Consider the following 20,773-nt stretch of genomic DNA (forward strand, 5'->3'; position numbering starts at 1 on the left):
ACGAAAGAGAAGAGTACGAAAGAGAAGAGTACGAAAGAGAAGAATACGAAAGAGAAGGGAACCGAACAGCCGGAGAAACCAAAGGCGGACCCAGTGCCGAGTGATGATGAGACTCCTCACCCGTGTGTGCATACCGATCTAGTCATTGAGATCCCAGGACGCGGAGAGTTTAGCACCAAAATTCTCTGTGAGACTCTAAAGAAGACGAAGCTGGCTGCAGAGGACGAGGGTACTGCAGCTAAAGTCTATCAATATCTCGCAGCTGGTAAAAAGCCCACTCGTGATATTTGTGCGGAAAAAAGAGAAGAGGCGCATAAAGCCAGAAAGTATGCAGAAGAGGAGTATGAAGATTTCCCATATTACCAGATTGCGAGCAAGCGCCCCAGAAACATGGTTACTGGGAAGTATCTAAAAAAATCCGAAGAAGAGCTAAGTAAAATTGTAAACGCTTTTCAGAAAAGGGAAGTTGGGAAAACTGCACCGGAATCGGACGAAGATGGTGCTGTACTGCCGGAGAAAGACAAAAACCCGAAATGCCATCTCAGTAAGAAAAATATACCGTGGCAAGAACTTCATATGCGAGATCCCTCGCTTCGATACGAAATCAACAAAAGAGGACCGGACCGCAAGAAACTCCCGCGGAACAATGTTCATGACAATCTCGATATTTCTAGTCTAGAGAAGCGTCGTAAGGAGGTTGAGGACACCACGGGTAATTTCAAGTGGCATGAGACACACAGTGAGCGACGCATCAGAGAAAAGGGTTTGTCTTCAACTACAGCAACAAAACATTACCAAAATTTACGGGGCGGATATTTCGTGTCAGCAACTGAGACTGCAGACGATCACCAAGTCTCATACGACAGCTCAGGATTCGTTAAGCAAGTATCCGCCTTTGCTTATCCGCCTGATGTCTGTAAACGTCTAAATATGCCTGAACATAATACTAGCGATGCTCAACCACGACCAATGACAACCGAGGGGTCAAAAAAGACTCGTGGACGCCGGGAATTTCACGACGACAATGGATTTCCTCACCCCTCTCCTGTGAACTCTCGGTCTCACTCTCCAAACGATCCAGACGATCCAGACGATCCTAGCAACGACGAGGGTGGCGACGAGGGTAACGACGAAGGTGATCTTTTCAGGAAATCATATTTAGAAGCTTCTGGGCAGGCCTATACTCCTACTGGCCCTTGATCCCCAGAAACCTCAGCGTAGGAAAATCTAAGAATGGGTACAGGCAAAGCCCCTTCCAGCCAAAGAGATATCCTTGTGAAATCGGAATTCTGTCCAAATACGGCATTACGATTTCAGCCAAATTGAGAGACCAGTGGTGGGACGCAAGAAGGATTTAGCTTTACTAGCGAACAGGTGAGTTGGAACTTGGGTAAAAGCAAGGTCGAACTACACTTTCTGTTGTTGTTTTACGCGAAATGATAGAATTTTAATAATTATTGATACTGCTTCTATGTGTGCGCTCAAGACAGATTCAATGTCGTTAAGAATACGGAAATGCTTCAGACCAATGCAGAATCTCGTTCGATGGTGTCCGTTCTTTCACCAGCGATAGATTGCATGCAGAGTGAGAGTGATACCATTAATTCATTGAAACATTCTTTGCGCGCTGCCAATATGCCATTACTCATCTATCCATGGGACCATTCTATGAAAAAGCGGGAAAAAGTGAAACTCTAAATCTATCGTTTACACGTATTTAAAATGTCCATGGCTGCAGTACTCAAGCTTGCACGGTAACTGTCTCAATCTCTTCTAATACATGCGGGTCCCTTTCCCTCTGGTTTGCACCTCTTGTCGTGCGACTTTCGGGCGTCTCCTGAACGTGCGCATCGTCTTCCGTGGAGGAAGGCGTGAAGGTAAATATACGGAGTTCACAATTGAGATAAGCAGTGCTGGTCATCGCATCTACTGTGTCTAGATCTTCTGTGAAAAAGTGCATGAATGCCCCGTGAGATACGAGGATGATCTAAACCTATGTTCAGCGATTGATCGCCGAGTGATAGTGTCTACTCACGTTCTTTTCTGGGCGCTGGTAGAGCCAGCTCCGCAGGCCAGCAGCCCTCTTCAAAATGGCCTCTTTTGTGTAGGCATATTGCCCTTGCTATGATATCTTAGCATAGGTCCTCGTTAAAGAGCGTGAAATAGAAGGAACCCACCTTGCTAGTCCAGCCTTTCTCGAGTAAACTCAGATCAAGTTTTGAATGGACATCAAATTCAAGTTGATCATTGGAGAAGAGAGTAGGTAAACTTTCAAGTAGTTCCTCGATTTCGAGTCCAGTATCACTTTTCGTGTTGCTCACTTCCTGTGCAACTGGCAATGCGATGAATGGAACCTCTTTTCGGGCCAGGGTTGGGCCGAAACTCAAAGCTGCAGTCTGAACTGTGCGACGAAGAGGAGATGCAACAACTAGATCTATTTCATTGTGGAAGGGAAATGCCTTCTTAAGATCTTGACATTGTTGTTTCCCTTTTGCTGTTAGAAGAGGGTCCAGGATAGTGTAATTACGCTAGTAGGAGGTCAATTTCCATATTCTTCAAGGGTGCAGAAATAATGCACTTACTGTTGCATTGTGTTCGCCCTGTGCATGACGAACCAGGTAAATAGTTGGAGGCATCTTGGGGCGGATGTAGTTGTATGACAATTAATTTGAGTAACAGAGCAGATACCTCGAGTCGGAGTCATGTAGTAGGCTTTGTTTGCCATCAAGAAAAATGTAGGCAAGCTAAGCACAATTGGGTTAGCATTGGCAAAAGAGGCAATCCGGAAACAAGCTCGTATTCGTGCCTCATTTCCAATTTTGGGGAGACAAAGAGTATTTTTATGTTCTAAAGTAGCTCGTTACAGTTAGACAGAGATAGTCCTGCTTTCTGACACATAAAGTGGCTATGCATACTAATCAATGCACATATCAGAATTATATAGTAAAGAATTATCATAATCGTGAAATATTTTATTGGAGTGATTGGTTGGTCGGAAGAATTTGATCAGTATAGTCTAATACCTTATCGCGCATACGTGCCAAATAAGACTGAGGCAAGGAGAGATTCAAGAGATCTGAGTTACAGGCCATGCAGAAATTCAGTTTGAGCAGCTACGGAAGGTATTTTCGTAGAAGTCGGAAACCCCCATAAATACTTCCGAATGAGCCACATGCCCCAGACCGAGCACACCATTGCACGTGCAATCTCAGCGGTACTAGACGATCAATCAGTGATGTATTGTCATACAAACAGCACAATCATAACTCACTTTGTGGAAACCAATATCCGCGGCTTTCTCACGGAAAACTTGACGACTCATGTTGAGACCATATTTGCGAATGATGCCGGACTTCTTCTTATCGCCCGTGACAACGCTGGAAAGTCAGTACATGAACAATTGGAGGTTCGTCCTGCAAGCATGGCATGGCGAAAATATCAGACCAAATATTAGGGTTCTTACCAGCCTCGGGAGCCTTTGCCGTAATTGCGGGGGCGGGAATACCAGACCGTGTCGTGAGACATCTTCGTATACCTTCGTCGTGGAGAGGAGTGCTGTGGAGGAATGCAAAGTTTGAACTTTCGAAATGTATTTGAGCAAAGTGCAAAGAAGAAGGTTTTTTCTAATCGATCAGAATGTTTTTTCCCCATTGTCCGGTTTTGAGCGTTGGTGTTCGATGCATGGCTGGTCGGTACCTTGATGGCTTGCTCAATATGGTACTCAAAACCACCACCATTAAGAGAGACGGGAACGTCTCTCAAATAAGTTTGATGTAAGCTAACTTGTTCGTCTATGAAATTGTGTCTTTCTCTTACAAGTCACTACTACAATGTGATACTCCGGATTGGACTAGATTGCTTTTAAAGCATTATACCCATCGAAACACCATGAATCGAGCAATCACAGCAGAGTCGTGGAACGACGTGCATCATCCAATTGACAATATCTTACTTGTTGACTCAATTTCTGAAATAAATCATACACACTGTAAGTAGAAAAATAAAAATACACAGAACGACCATGCATGTCAGGGCTTCGTAGGCAAGACGAGTTAGTAGAAAAAGATTCTCGGGCAAGAATGTTGCGAAATGACACTCTATTTGGTCAGCGCTAACATGATTTCGACGATCGGCACATACTACCCCTCACAATCCTCTTCATGGATGTTCCTGAGTCACGCCTACCTTGACTCACAATCTGTATTTAAAATCAATCGCAACATCGTAAGAAATAGATTATTGTCAGAACATTCTTTGATCAAAGCGTACCAATTCAAAATGTCGTCTACCAACTCCCAAGTACCAGAAGACCTCAAAGCCCGCATGAAAGAGTCCTACGATGCAATTGCAACCGAATATAACTCCCGATTCGTACGCGATGATGATGCCATTCGCTTAGACTATCTCGAGCGCCTCTTCCAACGCCTTCGCGAAAATGGAAAACAGGACGCGACCGTCTTAGAACTTGGCTGCGGTGCCGGCATCCCGGGCACCAGAACGCTTCTGGAGAACAAAAGCCCAAGCTTCAGTGTGACAGCAAACGATCTTTCCACAACGCAAATCGATCTTGCGAAGAAGAACCTGGAGGCCTATTCGGAGAGACTTACGCTTGTGCAGGGAGATATGCTTCAGCTTTCGTTCGAGGATGGTTCGTTAGATGCTGTGGTCGGTTTCTACTCTATCATACATCTTCCGCGTGAGGAGCAGACGGTCTTGCTGCATAAAATTGCGAAGTGGCTCAAACCAGATGGTTTTCTGCTAGCGAATTTTTCGAAGGAGGAATTGCCCGTGGCGATAGACGAGAATTGGCTCAAGCAGGAGAAAGGGTGGGTTTTCTGGAGCGGATGGGGAAGCGAGAAGACATTGAAGATTGTGGAGGATGCCGGATTTGAAGTCCTGATCAAAGAAGTCAAGCAGGATGTTAAAGATGCAGCATTTTTATGGATTCTTGCGAAGGTAAAATGAATAGAGCTGATGAAGGTGGTGACCTGGGCGTTTTGGAGAGCTATTGCACAGTTCCACATCCGGTGGAGCTGGACTTTTCAAATATGGACTCGTGTGAATACGGGCCGAGATAATTGTTATCTCATGTGCATGTATGTGTCAATAGCACAAGTACGACTTAATTGGAGGGCCTTGAAAATAGATGACGTTCACACAAGGCAACCCAAAGCCCTACATCAAGTACCTCATTACCATCCTTTTTGGATTACTTCATTGTGAAATCGAAAATATGTAAGAAGGATGGAAAATGGGCCAGTGCCAGGGAAAATGAAGGTCTAAGTCACGATCGTCAACCTCTGATGAAGGGATGATGTAGGGCTGAAAGTACGAGCGGGCGAGCCTGGTTTCATTGTATTGTGATATCCAATAGGTATTCGAGCGGTTGAACAAAGAGCTCCGTCTTACTGGTACGACTGGTAGCTCGTTTGTCCCGTCCCACCTTTATCGATAGTGAGTCGCTCAGGCTAGGCCCCGCGTCCCCGCAACTCTGGGCCGTCCAGGATGCATAAACATACAGCAAGCTACGAGTAGGATTTCTTTATCTGTCCCGGTGCTTGAGAGGTCGTTAGTGCTATGCAGGCAAAGACTGGGATCTATGTACTCGTAGACGGGAACCTGTATGACTATGAGATCTTGTGAACATACGAATATCTCATCGGATCCACGCGTGACCTGACGAGAGACTATCATTGAAGAAGTGAGGAAGGATTGACACAAAATCGGGCGCGCCACGTTGTCTGAGCATCTGCAGTTCCATCAATCAGCTCATTCCAAGCAATGTCATCTCATGATGAAGCTTCGAAGAATGATCTGGGCTCCGTGGCGCGGGCGAAGCTGACGCGTTGTTGTACAAACAATTTACATACATATCTTAGTGAAGATGAATGGATTGGGTACACGATAGCTCCTCTTGGTAGTGTTGAGCTCCCTACTGCCTCGTAGTTCCTTTAAATTGCGTCCGCCTCCAGTCTATTGTGTCAGACAGAACAATGAACGCTCCACGAACCTCCGCAATAATGCTTGCCCGCCGTTGCGCCAATCTACGAGTACGCTCAACTCCGCGCCTCTTACCCCTCAGCGGGGTTCCTACCCAAAGATTCTTTGCTCATCAAGGGCAAATTAAACCCAATGCGCAAGTCACAAAGAACATTGAGGGTCAAGCCAAGCCGAATCCATATCGAACGAGAGAGCCCGTAGGTAACAAGCGTTTTGGACAATTTGATCTGGAAGGAAAGGTGTTCGTGGTCACAGGTACAGCATACCGGCGTCTTCCCTTGATTCAAATAACTTTTGCTGTTATGACTGAGCTGACAATGTCTAGGTGGCGGTCGCGGTCTAGGTCTCTGTATGGCCGAGGGTCTTGTGGAAGCAGGCGGCAAGGTCCACTGTCTGGACAGGTTACCAGAACCGGATGGTTTCTTTGCTCGGGCGAAAGAACGAGTCAATCCAGATTTGGGCGGATCATTGAACTATCACCAGGTTGATGTCTCGAAAAACGATGAAATTGAAGAAACGATCGCAGGTATTGCATCGCAGAACCAACGACTAGATGGCTTAATTGCTGGTAAGACCCGCGCCTCCGGCACCTACACCTAGAGATGCGTATTTTCTCTCGTCCGGCATTAGAATCGATTCACAAGCACAATGCTCAATGTCGAACATGCTAACATTGCCAACTAGCGGCCGGAATCCAACAAGTCACGCCTGCACTTGACTATGCTTCTGAGGACATTGCTCGAATGCTGGCGACGAACTACACTGGAGTCTTTCTTTCGGCACGAGCTTGCGCACGCCAGATGTACAAGTACAAGATACAGGGTTCCATGTGTCTGATTGCTTCCATGAGCGGTACAATTGCGAATAAGGGGTTCATAGCACCGGTATACAACTCCTCAAAGGCAGCCGTTATACAATTAGCTCGTAATCTTGCGATGGAGTGGGGGAGAGTGCAACCTGATGGCTCGGGTGGCATCAGGGTGAACACGCTCAGTCCAGGTCACATCCTAACACCAATGGTGGAAGAGAACTTCAGGAAGGGCGAGGCTGACAGGGCGGCCTGGGAAGAGAATAGTATGTTGGGAAGACTAAGTACGCCAGAGGAGTACAAAGCGGCAGGACTTTTCCTGCTCAGCCAGGCCAGCAGCTACATGGTAAGTTGTTGAGTTCAAATGTGACGGCATACGCTAATACATCATAGACGGGCGCTGATCTCCGCATAGATGGTGGATGCTCTGCTTGGTAGATGGACATGTATATTTTGGGATCCGAGGTGGCAGTAACGATGTCTTGCAGCTATTTAGGATTGTTTGAAAGCCTTGGCGTTGGGTATTTCGAATTTTCCAGGATGAGATTACTGTGTAGTATGAATTAATAGTAATTGATAACTTTAGTCTAATCAGGCAACAATCAAAGAAGATACTCCGTACCTGAGTGCAAGTTGAAGTCGTGATGTTCATGCAAGGAAGCAAGTGGGTTGCGGTGCATGCCAGTGACCCCCGTAGCACTAACATAGATTAGGGTTAGCGTATGGTTTCGTGTCCTTCCGACATCTCCAATACCACCAACAACGAAGCTCAGGATTCGACTTGAGCAAACGCCCCCGCCAAAATGGATCGATTATGCCGCCTTGCAAATGTTCTACTGCTACTCGTAGCACTTCCAATTATATCGGCATTGAAGTTCGAAATTCACGCGGTTCCCCAACATGAAGCTGCGAGGCACGAGCGATGCATTCGCAACTTTGTAGCGAAAGAGCAACTGGTGGTAGTGACGGCTATTGTGAGCGGCCAAAGAGGCGACGGACAAACGCTTAATATGCATGTATGTGTTGATGAGCTCGGAGATAGTTCTACTAGGTGTTTAGGCAGCTCTGGACGTTCGCTAACTCCTAGTCACGATAGATCCGCGATGCAATGGGCAACGATTACGGACGGCCGCGAGATGTCTATGGAGAAAACCGATATCTCTTTACTTCACATGCCGATTCCGCATTTGACGTTTGCTTCGAGAACATCATGACAGGAAGTACGCCACCCCTCCCTGAACAGTGTAGATTCAAGTCTCTATTATGTCTACTAACCCGACATTTCCAGAGCCAACCGGAAACATCAACCCATCTCGACACGTCGAACTTGACATCGACATTGGCGCAGACGCGAAGGACTGGTCAGCAATTCAGGCTGGTGAGAAGCTCAAGCCCGTCGAAGCGGAACTCCGAAGGATCGAAGAGGTTGTTGGCGAGATTGTTCAAGAGATGGATTATCTGCGAGGACGTGAGCAGAAGCTCAGGGATACCAATGAGAGCACGAACGAGCGTGTGAAGTGGTTTGCGTTCGGCACAATGGGAATGCTGGTTGGATTGGGAGTCTGGCAAGTTGTTTACTTGAGGGCTTACTTCAGGTCCAAGCATCTTATCTAGTGGAGCACGGTACATGAACGCATGTACAAGCTTGCCCGTTTAAACAGGCGGTCTTGGACGGACGTTCTAGTGGCTTTGCAGGGAATTGTATGATCATTTTTGGGCCTGTTGTGGGTTCAGGTCCCGGTAGACGGGCCATGGTTCTTGTTGGAACAGTCCTTTGCATACATGAGAGCGGGACCTAAATGGCGTTGGTAAGGTCTTAGTGTTCGCATCATAGCCTAAAATTCATCACGGATTAAATACATGTACTGGGCCATCTCTACACGTAGGGATCCAACAAAAGTACAACCAAAATTGTACCAGGGGTGCGGTACGTTCATGTTTGACCTATGGTAGCAATTGCCTTCTCTTGGTCCTCCGGATCTTCCTTCCTTCTAGGTTTGGCTGGGCGTCCTTCGATTAAGAGAGTCTGTAGAAGAGCTTTCGAAGCACCTCGCAGAAAGCTGTCAGTCGATTTGCCTCTCATCGCCCTCTCTCCTAACACCTTTCGTCAACAATATACCTCAGTCATTACGTTTCGCCATTATCATTTTCGGCCCGTTGGATCACTGACGCGCCAAACAAGCTGCACTTCCACTGCGCAACGAGCACTTACAGCCCAGTCTGAAGAACCTCTTTTATGCCAACTATCCACAGAACGTCTGGCACCCCCTGCGTTCAATGCAGATGACCCACCACCTCCATACTCGAAAGTAGACACAGGACAAATCAAGCAAAAGGGATTCTTCACAAAAGTACGAAGAGCGATGAAACTACTGTTTGGAGGTCTCAAAACGCTGTGTCTCGGCGCTTTACTCGTCGGTATACTGGTCAATTCCGATCCAGTCAGGTTGTCGCCCAGTGAGCGGCCATTCAATCATCCAGCGGAAGGAAATCCAATAGCAGACCCTCAATCGGACATACTGGCCTGATAATACAGACTCCCAGACTAGTACCGACCGACGATTACCTCCGTTTCCACGATATCTGAAAAGATATGCCTTGACGAAGTGTCGCCGGTCCAGTCCTGCCACAGGCCGTCGAAGTTCTCGACAATTACGATTTGCCTGCTGACGGTTTCCTTCACAAACAGTTTTGTCCATTGTGCTTCAGACCAGTGTTAAAATCCTGGTTGCCAGATGCCCAACACGTTGTTCTCCTTACATGGAGAATTGGGGTACTCGGGGACTGCATCTTTCCTGTAGTATAATGTCACGGGCTTTGGTGGCAGAAAGGAAGATGCAAAAGACGGATAGAGATTGAAGGCCAACGGATGTGTCTATTGGGAACGCGGCGGCATTGATACAGACAATTTGGTCATTGTGGTATGAATAAGTTCCATGCAAGCCTCTGTTCTGCATTCGAGGTGTTAGACATTCGGTCTTCCGCAAAGCACTACATCATCTCCTAATGGTATCCATTTCACCTCTTTAAGTCTTCCCACTGGAACTCGCTGTCCATTCTCTGCTCGCTCAGGTGGACAAACCTGTACGCCGTCTCTTCCAAGCCAAGTAGGGGCAATGGTAATGATAACTGAGTCAACCAATTGAATGTTGTTTGATGAGAGTAGGTCGTTGATCACGACCCCTCCACCTTCAACCATAACACTCTTGATCCCTTCTTTGGCTAGAGTACTGAGTATTTGTGTCCAGCCTAATCTTCCTGATGAAGCCTGAGGATCTGTATACGTGACAAGAAAAACCTTTCCACCAACTCGCTCAATTGCACGTTGCTTATCTACTGCAAAAGAATGGCCCGCGAATACCCAGGGTGCCCGGCCTCTCCCCTCTCTAGCAAGCTTGATGATCTTGCTAGCATCTGTGAGGTTCCATCGGCCATTAGGATCCAGGACGACAGGCCTTGGCTGGCCGTCAAGTCCATCCCCGCCATAGCCGCCTACACCTTCAATTCTACAGTTGAGGGACGGGTCGTCGGCAATAGCTGTGCCAGCACCGATCAAGATAGCATCGTGTCTAGACCGTAGATAGTGTGTCATAGATTTTGATTCTGGTCCCGAAAGAAGGGTTTGGACGCCAGGGGCGATCGACAGATTGGAATCCAAGGAGGTCGCATATGTGAGTGTCACATGAGGTCTTGAATCTTGGGACGATCCAGGTGGTGGTATGTATGGATCGATTTTTTCACATTCTGCTGTGGAGAAATTCAGAGCGCCCCGAGTCGATGAAGTCATCTTGCTTATAAAAGTGCTTCGCTTATACAGATGTGGGCAGACAGGACACTTTATCCGATATATGTATTCGAATCAAGATGGTGACGAAGCAAGGGTCCTTGACGGCAAACATCATTAGTGACTTATCCTAGGCAATATAGTTGTCCATGCGTACTCGGTCCGTCTCAAAGAAAAATTCGAGTCAATGATGTTCCATTAACAGTCATACCGAGGTAGCTGGTAGAAGCTTTGAGAAAGAAATGAATCATGAGAAATTCCTTACTAAGCTGGCCCCTCGCAACCTACCTTGGAAGGCAGCGGCCGGAACTACATAACGCCATCTTGGCAGGGAAGTTGCCCCACGATTTGGTGATCCAAGGTGCCTGACTCCGTGAGCGCAGCAACCTCTCTTTCAGTTGCATTCTTACCTTTCATACTCCTCTCGGCGTTTTGCATTTTCGATCCAACTTCCTCTCCTATCCATACTGCGGGCATACAGGGCTAGAACTTCGTAAACGAGCATACGACAAGAAATATCAACTGCGAACAGCGCCCGAGACCCCCATCCGACGGCCGCTTGAGACCGTTTACAGCAACATACACTTACCTTGACTGGGCAAATCAAACAATACCGCCAAGATGTTAAAGATCTGGTCTATGGTGCATACAAGAACTTCCAAATATGGTATCGCAGTACTAATATCCACTGCAGAAGCAGAAGCAGCAGCAAGATGAAGCAGCCGCAGCAGGAAGCAAGAAAAAGAAGGTCACAGCAGCACAGCTCCGCGTGCAAAAAGGTATGTGTCATTGGGATCGCACGCATCTGCGGTCACATTACGACTGTACTAAGTGTCTCTAGATCTTTCTGAGCTATCCCTTGGAACGACCATGAAGACTCACTTCGCGAACCCCGATGACATCCTAAACTTCACACTCACGATCGAGCCTGACGAGGGCATGTACAAGGCCGGACGATTCGTATTCGACTTCAAGATCAACCAGAACTTTCCTCACGACCCACCGAAGGTCAAGTGCACGCAGAAGATATACCACCCAAACATCGACCTCGAGGGTAATGTGTGTTTGAACATCTTGAGAGAAGACTGGAAGCCGGTTCTTAACTTGAACGCGGTGATTGTCGGTCTGCAGGTGTGTGATGGAATCTTGGAGATCGAGTCTAGAAACAAGGAGATGCTAATTTGGCCCAGTTCCTTTTTCTCGAACCTAACGCATCGGACCCATTGAATAAGGAGGCTGCAGAGGATCTGAAGGCGAACCGAGAGGGCTTCAAGCGCAACGTACGGTCGTCACTTGGTGGAGGTAGCGTGAAGGGGCAAACATTCGACCGAGTTCTGAAGTAGAAGGCGACAATATTGCCACGGGTGCACTAGAGAGTGGCGTAGGAGTCATGCAGTCATGAAGCTTCCCCAGACCTTCTGTTTAAGCGTGCATATTGTTAGACTGGCGTCAATTGGAGCGCGGCGTCGATATATACGGGGCTCCCTTGATACAAACACTGAAATATTTCCTATTGGCAGGCGCATGGCGAAAGGCTTTTGAGTTACGATGTTGCAGTACGATGAAGTATTCGGCATACGAAAATGATGTTGTGTCACCTAGATTTATGCTTGTGAACCGGAATTGAGCACCACTGCGATGTTGTTATGTGGCGTGCAAAAGAGAGGATACGAGGGAATCTATGTATGATGATGTACGAAGCACATGCCGGCTAAAAGAAGCTCCAACACAGCTTGAGCGACAACGGAGTCCACGAATTCTAAAAGAGAGCGGATCGGGGCCTTAATGTAGTGAGTCAACAATATGGAGCTCCTACTTTTGGTAGTCGAGGCAAAAGTTCTGTGGTCCCCGTTGTGGATCTCGCCTCCACCGGAGAAGAAGTGTATGTCCCCGACACGTGACAAGCTGCTGACCGCCGATTTCGGCAGGCTGGGATTGGAGCTTGTGTCGTTTGGGCCCGGCTCTCGAAAATCTACATAACCCTCACGTCCCCCTCCCACAAACATTCTTTCTTCAAGATACCCAAACACACACAATCACAATGGCCTCAAGACCCGCTGCACGAGCTCTCCGCCAGTCTGCCAAGCAATTGGCTGCTGCTCCCGCCGTTCAGAGGCGTACTTTCGTCTCTGCTTTGAACGCTGCTCGCGCTGGTGTTGCAGCTGCCCCCAAGGCCGCTGTCACCTCTCAGTTCCAGCAGGTTCGTGGTGTCAAGACCATTGACTTCGCCGGCCACAAGGAGACCGTCTACGGTATGTCCTTTCTCCAATCGATTTCTCGATAATTTTAGCTAATTGACTCTCCAGAGCGTGCCGATTGGCCCAAGGAGAAGCTCTTGGTAAGTTGGCTGCGGCATCTCCCGGCTTCGTATGCCACACGCCAGGTGGACCATCAGCTAATTGTTGAAATAGGAGTACTTCAAGGATGACACTCTTGCCCTCATCGGCTACGGCTCTCAGGGTCACGGCCAGGGTCTTAACCTCCGCGACAACGGCTTGAACGTCATCGTCGGTGTGCGAAAGAACGGTGCTTCCTGGAAGGAGGCCGAGCAGGATGGCTGGGTGCCCGGCAAGAACCTGTTCGACATCGACGAGGCCATTGGCAAGGCCACCATCGTCATGAACTTGCTCTCTGATGCCGCACAGTCAGAGACCTGGCCCGCCATCAAGCCCCAGTTGACTAAGGGCAAGGTAAGCGAAATATCAAAATATTTGAGTCATATCTAGGCTAACAAGCTGTTTTCCCCAGACTCTCTACTTCTCCCACGGTTTCTCCCCTGTCTTCAAGGACCTCACCAAGGTCGAGGTCCCCACCGACATCGACGTCATCCTCGTCGCCCCCAAGGGCTCCGGCCGTACCGTCCGCACTCTCTTCCGTGAGGGACGTGGAATCAACTCCTCCGTCGCCGTCTTCCAGGATGTGACCGGCAAGGCTCAGGAGAAGGCTGTTGCCCTCGGTGTTGCCGTCGGCTCCGGTTACCTCTACGAGACCACCTTCGAGAAGGAGGTCTACTCCGACTTGTACGGTGAGCGTGGTTGCCTCATGGGCGGTATCCACGGTATGTTCCTCGCTCAGTACGAGGTTCTCCGTGAGCGCGGCCACTCCCCATCTGAGGCTTTCAACGAGACCGTTGAGGAGGCTACCCAGTCCCTCTACCCCTTGATCGGAGGCCACGGTATGGACTACATGTACAACGCATGCTCCACCACCGCTCGTCGTGGTGCCATCGACTGGAGCAAGCGCTTCAAGGACACCCTCAAGCCCGTCTTCAACGACCTCTACGATTCCGTTGCCAACGGAAGCGAGACCAAGCGCTCCCTCGAGTACAACTCGCAGCCCGACTACCGTGAGAAGTACAAGAAGGAGCTTGAGGAGATTGACAACCTCGAGATCTGGCGTGCAGGCAAGGCCGTCCGCAGCCTCCGCCCCGAGAACAAGAAATAAACGTACTGAAATGAATGCAAACGAAGATGGAACTAGTCGACATGTAGATATATTCTCTTCTTTATCGGCAATGGGCGTCTGAAATTTCATGATATTACGGCGCGGATACTAAACGTTTGGCCATGGCATGTCGGAAAAGTATTTGGCATAGGAGCCCAAAAAAAATGATGATACCATTACGCAACTACAAACATGATGCTCTTTTCTGAATCCGTGAAATGTGCTCGCAATTGGAATATTCTCATGTGATATTAATCATTGATCCCTACATATTACGATCACAATTGCTATGGCCCCGCAATTTCACGATTTCTCCATTCCGCCCAGAGATCTTTTGGTGTTCGGTCCTCGCTTACAGCACGGATCCCAATGTGCCCAGCCAATACGTGAGCAACAAAAAGAACCGAATATGTTACCATGTACTCGATCGCATGCTCCACGCACTCCGGAATGACTCCATCCTCTTCGCCCAGGTGCAAAACCTCGAAGAAAATTGGGAAATTATCCAACTCCCTAAAAATCACAAAAAGCTGAAATGGTACCCACCAATTCCCAAGCATCCATCTAACCATTCGCACCGCCAATCCAGCACTCTCCCCCCCTCCATCATTGAGAATAACGCCGTTCAAATTCCAGAAAAACAAAGGCTTCATCAGATCCCTCGGATCCGTCCACTCCTCCACTACCACATCCTCCCCCAATACCTCTGGCGAAGCATCATGCCTCCTCCCTCCGACTCCCCTCCTCTGTCGTAAGTACCACTCCGCCCGTCCCCAATCATGCCTCACATACTTCGGCACCGTGACAACCTTCTCCTCCTCGCCCTCTTCGCAAGTCAGCACCATGGTTCGAGAGCCTAGACGCACGTAAATCGCGCCGCGGACCAGACGGATGTACTCCGTATGCGTGGCGTGGAAATGGAGGCCTGAGGACCACGTTGAATAGCGTGGGAGGAGGATTGTGGTTTTGAGATTGTTGTTGTCGTCGGAGGTGTCAGTAGTGGAGGTGGTCGGGATGTGGTATACGACTGCGGAGGACCCGGTGCGGAGGATTGGCGATGTGGATTTGGGGAGGGGATGGAGGGCTTTGGGAATTGGTTCGGGGAGAGGTTTTGTTCTCATTTTTGTAGATTTCTGAGTTGATGGTTGTTGCTTCTTGGTGGGTTGAACATAAGTTATCAATAAAGTAGTTCTTAAGCAGACGTATGTGTTCGAGGAATCAATCAAGATAACCAATATAAGTTTTCAACAAATGACCTTGCAATCTACTAAGTTGCAAAACTTGTCAAAACGTGAAATATTAGTCCGAGAGGATCAAGGAAATTACAGATATATATATAATTATTAATATTCTGTTCGAACAGACTTAGGCATCAGCACTACGATCCAGACACGTTCTTGCAAATTAGGCGATATGAGGGGGAGGAACCGCGCCAAGCGCCATACGAACGACGTCATGTGTTGGGCATGCTTAGGTACTTTACTACTGCCTTCACACGAATCGTTTTGAGGTATATGACTGCCTTTACGAAAATTCGAATAGAGACTACTAGGAATCACTAAATTGAAGATCGTGGTACATTGAAAGATGGAAGAAAATGAGTAAGTAGATCGCGTGATGTTGAAGTTCAATCTGATGCCGTATTGATTCCGATGCACCAACTTCACACTTGACATTAAACGATCACGAGGATTTTTTTATCAATTCGTAATTTGTATTTCACTAATTCAGATATCTACTTCGACGCCTGAACGCTTGAGAAGCCCTGCTAACTTGACTCCTTGGCAGTTCGACAAAAGCATACACTCAAGCCCTCGAACGCGCCATATTAGACCTCGAAAATGATTTCGTCTCCGGTGCCCGTCAATTAGCAAACAGAAGTCTTCAACAACTTCACGATATCTTCTCGCTTGCTGGACAAGCGGCACGAAGTAAAGATGAGTTATGGTCGATGCTAGTATCTCTTGCGAGGGGATTAATCGGTGCTAGACCTAGTATGAAGTACGTGTGACTGATTTGCAATAACAGATCAATGAGAGGAGATGATGGCTAACGAGGATGGCAATACAGTGCGGCAATCAAGTCTACGGTGCTGCGAACTCTAGATAAGATTCGTCCGGAATGGGATAAAGAGGAGAACGACTCGATATCTAAGGTATGCGAAAGAGCGAAGTCTGGGATCCAACGACATATCGAGGGCAGAATAGGAGCTTCTGACAGATTGGAACGAAATTTTGTGGAGTGGTTCGTGGAGAGCGGGCAGGTGAACGAGGATGGGATACGGATTATCCGGATATTGACGTTGTCGAATTCGTCGACGATTCGGGCAGCTTTGCTCAGCCTACTGAAGTCAACGACGTCACTTACGATGCATTTGACAGTATTGGAGTCTCGGCCGCGGTTTGAGGGGGCGGACTTGGCTGCTTCACTGCTTGAAGCGTTTGTTAAGGGTTCATCAAATGCTGGCAACGACGGTAATGAGACCAAACTGAAGGTCACGATGGCGCCCGATTGTGCGGTGGGGGTCCTTGTTTCGAACATCGATGTTGTTCTATTGGGTGCGGACCGCATTACGGCGAAGGGGCATGTTTTGAACAAGATTGGGTCACTGGCAGCAGCCGTTTGCGCTCGACAGCTCAACACAAACGCGAAAGTGGTAGTTGTGAGTGAGGTGGACAAGATTGTTGCGGACGAAAGCGAGCAACCAGCACGAGAAGAGGAGAACCACCCTGCCGGGGAACTGACCGAGTCTTACAGTACGCATGCAAAGCGTGAATTGGAGGCCGAAAGAGTGGACGTGTTTGGAGAGTGGTTTGAATGGGTTCCGAAGCAGTTTGTGAATTGCTACATCACGAATGAGGGCGTACTCGGACATGATCAAATATCGAGAATAGGAAAGCAAATTGGCACTCTCGAGGCGCAAGTATTTGCTTCAAGCTAGTGTGACAATGGAGATCGTTTCCTCGCTCATTCAACAGAAGGAGTCACTGCATCCCTCCAAGGTAGATTCTTGTGAACCTTGCCGTTGAGTAATTGCCTGATGCTGTCTTCGAGGCCTTTCCCAAGCTCTGCATCTGTCTTGTCTTCCCATCCACGAGCCTTCCGCTTCTGGCTCAGTATCTCGCCAGTGCCCAGTGGATCTTCCCGCCATGGGTCTTGACCATAACGTGACTCACCTTGCACAGTATCAACAAGCTCTTCGCTAGACATCACAGGGTCAATTCCCTGGACCCTGATATAGTCCGAAGGCCAACAGATTGCCGGTGCATGCAATTCTAGAAACCGCTTTGCTTTGAATGCATGCGTGATGATACGGATGTCTTTGGGGTATGATCCAACTGTTTGCCGGAAAAGTAAAATACTGAATAGTAGGTTTTGGTAAGAGTCCGTGGCACTTTCCTCCAGCAATATCCGGCCAGCATCATACAAAGTCTTAGTAGGGAAACCAGATTGATAGCCCCGGCTGAGATCTAGAGCCAGGGCAGCGTTGTAGTACGAGCGCGCCTCGGTAAGGGAAGTGAGACTCTGTTTGGTAGCGCCACCGCTGAAAACGAGAACACTGTTGGTTGCCCAAGACCCGGTGGTCAAGGCACTGCAACCTGCAGAGATATGAGATAGGAAAGTCTCATGTTCACCTGGCTTCCGTGTCGCCGGATTGGATCTTTGGAAGGGAGCGAGGTGCCAATTGCGCTCGTCGTAGGGACTGTGCAGGGGGAAACTGGAAGAATCGACGTCCGGATGGAATATGGCATGGCAGCACACAATGACCAAATTGTCAACCCCTGCATAATTCTTTGGAGGAATCACATGATTAGGGTGAATGAATGTCTTGCCCGCCTCGTCCAAGCCACGGCTTGTATCAGCATGGGGCAACGGACCGCGTAGAGGCGGTGCCGCGGGAGGCACTGAACGTTCCGTAGCCGCAGACACAACGGATTGGTGATATTTGGACTTTGGTAATACTTGTGCGGGCGTGGCTGGTGCCATCAAAACAGATTCCTTTTCGGGGTGACCCAGGTCGATAAGCTGTCGGCGAATATAACAGCACGAGGGGCAAGACCTGGTGTGGCTGAGGACCGTCAGTCCGGATGAAAATGACCCGGCGGCTGTACGGGTCCAGAGACAAATGTTAACGGAGTGTCTTGAATGCGAGGGGGTGAATTAGAATGCAGATTTACGTAGGTTCGTGGAAGGGAAAATGTTGGTAGAGTCCCGGGATTGAGATGCCATGACGTCTTGCGGAGCGCACCCATTCGCGTGGAATGGGGCAGCGGCGCTTAACTCAACGTCTACATAGTACGGGATGCAATCATCAATGCTCCAGTAACCAAATTCATTAAAACAGTTGCTATCATCTGGAGATGTTTCGTTTCTTGTGTAATGTGTAATACTGTGGGTGACTGTACTACAGGAAAGATAATTGGTAGGGACGGGCGCTTGAGCAAGGGTCAATCGAAGTTCTTCTCACAGGGAACACCTCTACTCCGTACAACGAACAATGGATCAATCACGATGCGTATAGAATCAGTATAACTAAACATTAAAAAGCCAAACGCCAAAAAGTATGGCCGCGTGCCGTTCCCTCTTTAAGGTCGACGGCTGGAATGCAGTCAGATTCTTGACTTGCGGCAGCTTTCATGCACGTCGGCCGCCATTCACGCGCGAAGCATGTAGGACAACCAAGAGCTGAATCAAAGTCGCTGTAGTTAGCGGTGTGTCTAAGTGTTTAAGGCAGCCATTTATGGACTGAAAAGCTTATCCTGCATGCTGCTGAAAATGTATCTACTGCGCAAGGCGTAACATATTCTCTACTGCAAGCAATTGATATCATACAGTTTATTCATGCAAGCTACCTAGAAGTGGTAGCAAGACGGGGAAAGGGACAAAAGAGAGTCGCCTATGGATGATTTTCGCTGGGTTAGGGTCGCCAATTCTTGGATCCAGGGGATCGTGCTGACGTATGCGCGCATTTACTAACTTATCGACAGACGGCCGGCCTACGACCGGGCCCAGGAAGAGGTCGAATTCCGGAAATTCATCCAGGGAATTGTTTAGTTGGGGGGAACCTGATGGCTGCGGAGGTACTCCGTATTACTCTGGGTAATCAATTTTTGTCATTCAATCGTACAAAGTACTGTACTGTCAGATTATCGTACCAAAGCCTGGGGAATTCAACATGTGACGGAGCGGAGATACTTGTGTGAACATATGCAGCCCTGCTACACTACATAATACGTAGAGCACATATCGGAAGGACCCCTGAACAGGGAGTGATTCTCCTTGCTAGCCTTCCAATACAGCGATGACGACAACAGCATTGCGTACATTGGATGCGGCAGTCGGCAGAATCTGTTGCGTTCGTATGCGACAGGCTCAACAACGCGCTAGATGAGATGGGCAAACTGATTCAAGGACCTAGAGTACGAAGGCACACGAGGAGTGTATCGAAAGACAGTAATTATTTGATAAGATTAGTGGCACTCTGTACGGAGTACTGTGGAGAGATAGGTCCAGGTGCAGTGCAGTGCAGTGCCGTTATTCAGGCGTCCGTTCAGGGTCTTACAGCACCCAAGCCAGTTCGATCTGAGTGGATAATAATGGGTCCTGCTGAATGAATGTTTGCTTTGTATTATTGCTATTGTCTCGTGCGGATCGAAGACAAGCAACAACGAGTCAACAAATCAGAACACGGATTCTTTGTAAACGAGAACTCTGTCAACTGTTTGTTGGCTGGCGAAAGGTTTTTTTTGTATGAGGCTGAGCAGCAGTCAGCAAGGTTGCCGCTGCTTTGCTCACGGAATGGCCGCACTGCTTGTTCTGCGGCTAACAGGATGGAGCGTAGAGTTGCAGCCAACTGCTGCCAACATGGTGTATTATGGGACATGGGACATGGGATGCCCGCAGCTCCCCCGCCCGCTGAATAAGAAATGAGGGAGGGATGGAGAGGTTTGGGTATTAAAATAGAACCTTCGTATGGCCGCCACCGCCCGCAACGTCTTGCCTTGCCAGTCCGCTCTACCAGTCGACACCACTCTGCACCAAAGTCTACCACTCCACCACGTCCAGTGGTCGACGCCGCCGCCGCCTTCGCCTGGGGTGATGCTGGCTCGACCTGGTGTGCCCTGTTTTTGGCGTGTTCAATGGTTGTGTATCCTGTCTTGTGCCTCGTGTCCTGGTCATCGGCCATCATACTGAACTCTTGAACTTGCACCAGACAATAATGAATTTGCCATCGTGGCATGGCAGATGATGGTGCCGTGTCGTCCATTGTTGCGACCATGTCCATTCTTCACGAGGTCAAATTACGATACCGCGCACATTTTTGATGAAGGACCGGCCGTATTGTATTGCGAAACAAGGAAGACCGCCGGCGCGCATCCAGTAGCATTCCTGTCGCGTTTCATCGTCGCCCCCGGGTAGGGCCCGGCAGCCGTTTGGCGTGGCCCATCGCCGCTCATCATGTCTATCATGTCTTCAACCGGACATAGTGTACTGTATCGTCGACGTAGTGGACGCCATCCCTCCGCCAGCCCAGAAATTCACATAGCCAACCATTGCGACTGAGATTGAGGCACAAGGAGAAGACCCCAGTTGCGTTTCTTCCGTTCTGCGTCCTACGTCCTGCGATTTGCGATTTTGTATTTGCGATTTGCGTTCTGTATTTTCTCCCTCGTTCTCATGCTCGTTGACCACTTTGCTACGAGTACGAGTAACTCGGTCTGATTGCCCTGCGCTGC

General features: G+C 48.6%; 13 protein-coding genes across 13 annotated transcripts in view; 8 read left to right on the plus strand and 5 right to left on the minus strand.

Moving 5' to 3' along the window:
- Positions 1-1,432, plus strand: part of BU24DRAFT_469774 (uncharacterized protein) — a gene marked incomplete at its 5' end in the record, with an annotated part of 1,675 nt that extends 243 nt beyond the window's left edge. The window contains one exon of the mRNA XM_033532635.1: positions 30-1,432. Coding sequence (XP_033389345.1) covers positions 30-1,200 — 1,171 coding nt within the window. The 3' untranslated portion in view covers positions 1,201-1,432. The remainder of the gene's footprint in view (positions 1-29) is intronic.
- Positions 1,433-1,465: 33 nt separating this feature from the next.
- On the minus strand, positions 1,466-2,684 carry BU24DRAFT_446117 (phosphoglycerate mutase family protein-like protein). The gene is made up of 4 exons (XM_033530745.1): positions 2,583-2,684; positions 2,178-2,528; positions 2,036-2,122; positions 1,466-1,987 (listed from the first exon to the last, which is right to left on the minus strand). The coding sequence occupies exons 1-4, from the start codon at positions 2,634-2,636 to the stop codon at positions 1,742-1,744; spliced, it is 738 nt and encodes a 245-aa protein (XP_033389346.1). The 5' UTR covers positions 2,637-2,684; the 3' UTR covers positions 1,466-1,741.
- A 296-nt stretch (positions 2,685-2,980) lies between these two features.
- Positions 2,981-3,616, minus strand: BU24DRAFT_487510 (ribosomal protein S14). The gene is made up of 3 exons (XM_033533460.1): positions 3,464-3,616; positions 3,272-3,377; positions 2,981-3,217 (listed from the first exon to the last, which is right to left on the minus strand). Exons 1-3 carry the CDS (start codon positions 3,523-3,525, stop codon positions 3,209-3,211), a joined length of 177 nt encoding a protein of 58 aa, XP_033389347.1. The 5' UTR covers positions 3,526-3,616; the 3' UTR covers positions 2,981-3,208.
- Positions 3,617-4,178: 562 nt separating this feature from the next.
- On the plus strand, positions 4,179-5,176 carry BU24DRAFT_416682 (methyltransferase domain-containing protein). The gene has a single exon (XM_033526519.1). The coding sequence runs from the start codon at positions 4,279-4,281 to the stop codon at positions 4,963-4,965; it is 687 nt and encodes a 228-aa protein (XP_033389348.1). The 5' UTR covers positions 4,179-4,278; the 3' UTR covers positions 4,966-5,176.
- Positions 5,177-6,351: 1,175 nt separating this feature from the next.
- On the plus strand, positions 6,352-7,246 carry BU24DRAFT_429878 (NAD(P)-binding protein; the record flags this gene model as incomplete). Its single annotated transcript, XM_033529773.1, has 3 exons — positions 6,352-6,568; positions 6,685-7,154; positions 7,202-7,246. The coding sequence occupies 3 exons, from the start codon at positions 6,352-6,354 to the stop codon at positions 7,244-7,246; spliced, it is 732 nt and encodes a 243-aa protein (XP_033389349.1).
- A 365-nt stretch (positions 7,247-7,611) lies between these two features.
- BU24DRAFT_487513 (endoplasmic reticulum vesicle protein 25 precursor) lies at positions 7,612-8,731 on the plus strand (the record flags this gene model as incomplete). Its single annotated transcript, XM_033533461.1, has 3 exons — positions 7,612-7,824; positions 7,905-8,028; positions 8,097-8,731. The coding sequence occupies 3 exons, from the start codon at positions 7,612-7,614 to the stop codon at positions 8,420-8,422; spliced, it is 663 nt and encodes a 220-aa protein (XP_033389350.1). The 3' UTR covers positions 8,423-8,731.
- On the plus strand, positions 8,540-9,555 carry BU24DRAFT_13033 (uncharacterized protein). The gene has a single exon (XM_033521012.1). It carries the CDS (start codon positions 8,755-8,757, stop codon positions 9,334-9,336), a length of 582 nt encoding a protein of 193 aa, XP_033389351.1. The 5' UTR covers positions 8,540-8,754; the 3' UTR covers positions 9,337-9,555.
- Positions 9,556-11,003, minus strand: BU24DRAFT_13082 (5-amino-6-uracil reductase-like protein). The gene has a single exon (XM_033521017.1). The coding sequence runs from the start codon at positions 10,593-10,595 to the stop codon at positions 9,774-9,776; it is 822 nt and encodes a 273-aa protein (XP_033389352.1). The 5' UTR covers positions 10,596-11,003; the 3' UTR covers positions 9,556-9,773.
- On the plus strand, positions 10,774-12,424 carry BU24DRAFT_416685 (uncharacterized protein). The gene is made up of 4 exons (XM_033526520.1): positions 10,774-11,234; positions 11,287-11,371; positions 11,434-11,723; positions 11,783-12,424. The coding sequence occupies exons 1-4, from the start codon at positions 11,214-11,216 to the stop codon at positions 11,933-11,935; spliced, it is 549 nt and encodes a 182-aa protein (XP_033389353.1). The 5' UTR covers positions 10,774-11,213; the 3' UTR covers positions 11,936-12,424.
- Positions 12,425-12,633: 209 nt separating this feature from the next.
- Positions 12,634-14,110, plus strand: BU24DRAFT_361588 (ketol-acid reductoisomerase; the record flags this gene model as incomplete). The annotated part of the gene is made up of 4 exons (XM_033524150.1): positions 12,634-12,844; positions 12,899-12,930; positions 13,004-13,282; positions 13,341-14,110. 4 exons carry the CDS (start codon positions 12,634-12,636, stop codon positions 14,034-14,036), a joined length of 1,218 nt encoding a protein of 405 aa, XP_033389354.1. The 3' UTR covers positions 14,037-14,110.
- A 186-nt stretch (positions 14,111-14,296) lies between these two features.
- BU24DRAFT_13174 (uncharacterized protein) lies at positions 14,297-15,364 on the minus strand. The gene has a single exon (XM_033521027.1). The coding sequence runs from the start codon at positions 15,155-15,157 to the stop codon at positions 14,324-14,326; it is 834 nt and encodes a 277-aa protein (XP_033389355.1). The 5' UTR covers positions 15,158-15,364; the 3' UTR covers positions 14,297-14,323.
- Positions 15,365-15,525: 161 nt separating this feature from the next.
- BU24DRAFT_416686 (nagb/rpia/CoA transferase-like protein) lies at positions 15,526-17,001 on the plus strand. Its single transcript, XM_033526521.1, has 3 exons — positions 15,526-15,637; positions 15,825-16,037; positions 16,107-17,001. Exons 1-3 carry the CDS (start codon positions 15,624-15,626, stop codon positions 16,975-16,977), a joined length of 1,098 nt encoding a protein of 365 aa, XP_033389356.1. The 5' UTR covers positions 15,526-15,623; the 3' UTR covers positions 16,978-17,001.
- A 2-nt stretch (positions 17,002-17,003) lies between these two features.
- On the minus strand, positions 17,004-20,304 carry BU24DRAFT_457034 (uncharacterized protein; the record flags this gene model as incomplete). Its single annotated transcript, XM_033531498.1, has 2 exons — positions 17,004-18,142; positions 20,076-20,304. 2 exons carry the CDS (start codon positions 20,302-20,304, stop codon positions 17,004-17,006), a joined length of 1,368 nt encoding a protein of 455 aa, XP_033389357.1.
- Positions 20,305-20,773: the final 469 nt, after the last annotated feature.

The sequence above is a fragment of the Aaosphaeria arxii genome (genome assembly GCF_010015735.1).
Source record: "Aaosphaeria arxii CBS 175.79 unplaced genomic scaffold BU24scaffold_1, whole genome shotgun sequence".
In the NCBI taxonomy this organism is placed as follows: Eukaryota; Fungi; Ascomycota; class Dothideomycetes; order Pleosporales; genus Aaosphaeria; species Aaosphaeria arxii.